The sequence below is a fragment of the Crocuta crocuta genome, unplaced genomic scaffold (genome assembly GCF_008692635.1).
Source record: "Crocuta crocuta isolate KB4526 unplaced genomic scaffold, BGI_CrCroc_1.0 scaffold334, whole genome shotgun sequence".
Classification (NCBI taxonomy): Eukaryota; Metazoa; Chordata; class Mammalia; order Carnivora; family Hyaenidae; genus Crocuta; species Crocuta crocuta.
The window spans coordinates 2,996,299-3,001,464 of NW_027533260.1; the positions used below are offsets into that span (position 1 = coordinate 2,996,299).

Below are 5,166 nucleotides of genomic sequence, written 5' to 3' on the forward strand. Positions count from 1 at the left end.
GGCCGTGGCCAGTCCCGGCTCAGGCCTGTCGTCTCCGGGCCCCAAGCCGGGGGACAGCGGCTACGAGACCGAGACCCCTTTTTCCCCCGAGGGAGCCTTCCCAGGCGGGGGGGCAGCCGAGGAGGAAGGGGTCCCCCGACCGCGGGCTCCCCCCGAGCCCCCCGACCCGGGAGCGCCCCGGCCACCCCCAGACCCGGGTCCCCTCCCGCTGCCGGGGACCCGGGAGAAGCCGACCTTCGTAGTTCAAGTGAGCACCGAGCAGCTGCTGATGTCCCTGCGGGAGGACGTGACAAGGAACCTCCTGGGGGAGAAGGGGGCAAACCCCCGAGAGACGGGACCCAGGAAGGTGGGGAGAGGTCCCGGGAACAGAGAGAAAGCCCCGGGCCCGAGCAGGGACCCCACAGTCCTGGGCAGCGGGAAGAAAGCCCCAAGCCCGATCGAGGACCCGAGCCTCCCCGTGAACGGGGTGACAGTGTTGGAGAACGGGGGACAGAGAGCCCCGGGCATCGAGGAGAAGGTGGCGGAGAATGGGGGCCCAGGGACCCCAGAGAGAGACGAGAAAGCGCTGGAGAAGGTGCTGCAGAATGGGGAGGTGACACCGCCAAGGAGGGAGCAGAAAGTGTTGGAGAATGGGGAGCTGAGGTCCCCCGAGAGAGAAGAGAAAGTGCTGGCGAATGGGGGCCTGACACCCCCAAAGATCGAGGAGAAACTGTCCGAGAATGGGGGCCTGAGACTCCCCAGGAACACGGAGAGGCTGCCAGAGACTGGGCCTCGGAGAGCCCCCGGGCCCTGGGAGAAGGCGCCCGAGAGTGGGGTGCCAGCCCCAGAGACCTCGCTGGAGAGAGCCCCCGAGCCCGGCGCAGTGGCCTTGGCCCGGAACGGCGGGGAGACAGCCCCTGGCCCCCCTGGCCCAGCCCTCAGGAGCGGGGCGCTGGAACCCGGGACCGAGAGGAGAGCCCCCGAGACTGGGGGGGCACCGAAAGCCCCCGGGGTTGGGAGGCTGGACCTCGGGAGTGGGGGCCGAGCCCCAGTGGGCATGGGGATGGCCCCCGGCGGCGGCCTCGGAAGCGGCGTGGACGCAAAGGCCGGATGGGTAGACAGCACGAGGCCGCCGCCGCCGCTGCCGGAAGCCCAGCCGAGGAGGCCGGAGCCAGCGCCCCAGAGAGCCAGGCCGGAGGTGGCCTCCGAGGGAGAGCCCGGGGTCCCAGACAGCAGGCCCGGCGGAGACACAGCACCCAGCACAGACGGGGACCCCCCCAAACCCGAGAGGAAGGGCCCCGAGATGCCACGACTGTTCTTGGACTTGGGACCTCCTCAGGGGAACAGCGAGCAGATCAAAGGTGAGGAGGCTGCTGGGAGCAAGGTGAGGGAGGTTGGGGGCCGAGGCCTGGCTCCTTCCGAGAAGTACGGCCGAGCCGACAGTCTCAGGCTCCTGGGTGGCAGACAGGTCGGGCTGGCAATAACGGGAGCAGAGCCTGGAGCCACGCCGCCTGGGCTCAAATCCCTGTGTAGCTCTGTGGCCTTGGACAAACGACTTTACTTCCCTGTGCCTCAGTTTCCCCGCCAAAAATGGATGACGAGGATAGCATCCACCTGATAGGGCTGGGAAGCTTAAACGTTAGGGCTTCGGAGGACTTTAGCTCAGGCCCTGGCACGCCCAAGCTCCTGCTTTTTTATTTTTATTTTTTTAAATTTTTTAAATGTTTTATTTATTTCTAGGAGAGAGAGAGAGACAGCGTGAGCAGGGGAGGGTCAGAGAGAGAGGGAGTGACAGACTCTGAAACAGGCTCCAGGCTCTGAGCTGGCAGTCGGCACAGAGCCTGACGCGGGGCTCGAACCCACGAACCGCGAGATCATGACCTAAGCGAAAGTCAGACGCTTAACCGACTAAGCCACCCAGGCGCCCCAACTCCTGCTTTTTTATAATCGCAGTTCACTTAGACCCGGGGTCTCAAACTCAGATGCCCGTGGGGGGCCAGACAGTACTGGGGGGACGGAAGCAGTCGCCTGGGAGAGGTTCGGTGGGAGCCAGGGGAGGAAAGGCAGCCACTTGGCAGCTCCACGCGGGAATGCCCACCTGGCGTGGCCAGATCTGGTGCCTTTCCCTTTGAAACCAGAGTCCTGGGGCGTTTAGTGGTTGAAACTAATCACACGAAGCTTATCCTTGTTCTGGGCGCCAGTGTGTGATCTCTGGTTTAAAGTTTCCAAGTTGAGGCATCTGTCCTGGGTGTCAGGCCCCGAGCCGCCCAAAGCTGGGACCCCGGGGAGCGGCACACTCTGCCCTGCCCCCCACCTGGTGCTCCTGGTGGCCTGAAAACGGTAGACCTGCTTTTTCTGGAAACTGAGCTTTGGTAGGAATGCAGAAAATGGCTTGTCACAGAGGGGGACTGATTTAAGAGAAAGGTAAACGGCCCCTGTTTAGACGGGAGCAAAGGGCTGTAGCTTCACTGGAATCACCCACAGGGCCGATTTCCTTAAATAGCGGTATGAAGGTTATACGTGACTGGGCCCTGTGCTGTCTCGGCGGCCTCGCCGCCACATTTGAGGGTAAAGTTATCGACTGTTTACCAGAGGAGCCTGACTCCTGTTTATCAGGAGGGAAAGGTCAGGAAGGGAGCTGAGCACAGAATTTTCCTTCCTCGAAGCCCATGGTATTAGAATGATACCACTTCCTTGAGATGGTTGTGGGCAGTTTACAGGTAGCCGTGTCAGGAAAGTCCCCAGGCAGCATGAAAGTGTCAGGGGCTGAGCAGCTAAGATGCCTCAGAGGATTGCTGGGGGACCGTGTTGCTGGGTGGGAAGATGCTGGGAATAGCTTCCCCCCCCCTTTTTTTTTTAACTGCATGAACTCCTACGCATCCTTCAAGACCCCACTCAAATTTCCCCTTCCCTGGAAAGCCTTCCTGATTTCCAAAGGCTATCACCCTGTCCTTCCCGGGGGCTCCTTCAGAGCCCCCTCACAGCCCCCAACCCCATCGCCCTGAGATGGATGGTCAAGGAAGGCCTCAAGGAGGTGACTTTTGAGCAGATGTGAAGGAAGTAAGCTGGGTGGACATCTGGCGGCCGGGTGTTTCGGGCGGAGGGCACTGAGATGGGCACTGACTTGGCATGCTGGGGGAACGGCAAAAGGCCAGTGAAGAGGAATGGAGTGAACAAAGGGTGGAGAGTGACCCGATCCACACCCAAGCTTTCTCCCTGCTAAGCCTTGACCCTCTCACCCCACCACTGCCCCTGTCACACCATTTACCTCTGCACTAATGGAGCAATGGGCGGCCCCTGGCCATTGACCAGCAAGGAGACAGAGGCTCAGAGAGGTGGATCTGCTTGCCCTGGGGCACACAGCAAGTGACCTGGGACTTGGAAAGTCCTTGCCTTCCAGCAGGCTGAGATCAGGGAGTCTTCGGGCGGGGCAAAAACCTGGAGTGGTTAGACACCCTGCTCTTGTCTGGCGGTCGAAGGCCAGAGAGGGAAAGTAGCTTGGTCGACATCACAGAGCAGGAACATTCATTCACGAATCCCACAGATATTGGCTGCGGGCTTCTGTACGCTGGGGGGGTGCAGCCAGACTGAGCCCAATTCAAGACTCTGTTCTAGGACAAGGCAAACGTGAATCACTTCCCCACAGAAATACAGCCACATGCTGAGATAATCTGCTCGGAAGGAGCTATTCCGGGGTGCTGAGCGGCCGGCCGGGCCTGGCCTCCTGGGCGAGCTCTGAGGGCTTGAAAGCCCAGTCTGAGCTGGAGGAGGAACAGGACTTGAATTAGAAAAGGAAGTTCCAGGCAGAAGGAACAGCCTCTGCAAAGGCTCAGAGGTGGGAGGAACGGGGAGGTGGCCCGAGTGGCTGGGTGGAGGCCAAGTCAGAAGGAGGTGTGGACAGTGGACAGGGCCTGGCGAGGCTCACAGGCCCAGGGCACTCAGGCCTGGTGCGCGGCACAGCGAGGTCGGAGCTGTGTGACCTGAACACTGACTGGGGAGTCAGGAGAGCGTTACGCCCTGGGGTAGGGCGTGCAGAAGGGCCCCAGAGCGGTCCTTTGGTTCACAGGAGGGGAAACCGAGGCTCGTCCTGTGACCCGAGGTGGCCCGAGGGTACACGGCGAGGCGGGAGGGCATGCCTCAGTTTCCCCGGGAGCAGCGGCTCACCGGGTCTCTCCCCCCGCAGCCAAGCTCTCGCGGCTCTCCCTGGCGCTGCCGCCGCTCACGCTCACGCCGTTCCCGGGGCCGGGCCCGCGGCGACCCCCNGTTGGGGCGTGGTCTGGGCGGCGGGGGCGGAGCCAAGTGAAGTTTGGGTCGGGGGTTGTCGACCGGCGCTGCAGTGGGTAGAGGCAAAGAGGCAGGCTCGGGATGAAGCGGATTTACCCGCTAGGGGCGGGCCGTGGCGAGGCTGCAGGTAGGGCTTAAGAGACGCGGCTTGCAGTGTTTAGTTACTAAATGCAGGAGGAGTGAGTTCAGAGACGGACAGGGCGAGTGAACCGGGGCGGGGCTTGGAGGTGGGTTGCAGATTGAGTAACTAAGGCTGGGTGGATATCGGTGAAAAGAAAAAGGGTGAGCGGGATGCTGCTTACGGACTGGGGCCTAGGTGAGTGCGGATGGGTCTAGGTGAGCCTGGAGGGGGCACACTGGGCTGAGGTCCTGAGAAGAGACGGAGTCATGAGCAAAAGCCTGCGCCACTGAAGCAAAGGGTGGGGCTCGGAGGGCTGGGGCGGGGCCACTTCAGGGGGCGGGACTTAGGGGCCCGAGGGAGGGTCGGGTGTGCAGGATGGGGTTTGGAGCAGGTGGTTCTGCGTCCCGAACTTGGACGCCCGTGGCCGAGATCTCGGAAGTAGTTAGGGGTCATGGAGACGAGGCAGCTTTTCTGGAGACAATATTGGGTTAGGGGGCCCCCATGGGATCATTGCGCTAAGGAGAGAATACCCATGGTGGGGTGCTTAGCTGTGGGCGGGGCTCCGCGGTCGGGGGAGGAGCCTCGGGCCGGGGTGGGGTTAAGGCCGACCTGCGTCTTTGAAGGCAGATTAGGGGCTCCAGCCACCTCTAAAGAGGGTGCGATTGTAAATTGGGATACCTGAAGCCCCAGAAATGTTAGCAGGCTTTGTTGCTTATTGGGAATGCAGTGGGTGGGATGTGACGGTTCGCCCCCTCTCGCCTCCCCTATTTTCTACCTCCACA

General features: G+C 61.9%; 1 protein-coding gene across 1 annotated transcript in view; it reads left to right on the forward strand.

Moving 5' to 3' along the window:
- LMTK3 (lemur tyrosine kinase 3) overlaps positions 1–4,323 on the forward strand; it is a 12,553-nt gene extending 8,230 nt beyond the window's left edge. The window contains 2 exon segments of the mRNA XM_077747166.1: positions 1–1,340; positions 4,163–4,323. The exon segment at positions 1–1,340 is cut by the window's left edge and continues 142 nt beyond it. Of these exon segments, the coding sequence (XP_077603292.1) occupies positions 1–1,340; positions 4,163–4,323 (1,501 nt within the window).
- The last annotated feature ends 843 nt before the right edge of the window (positions 4,324–5,166 follow it).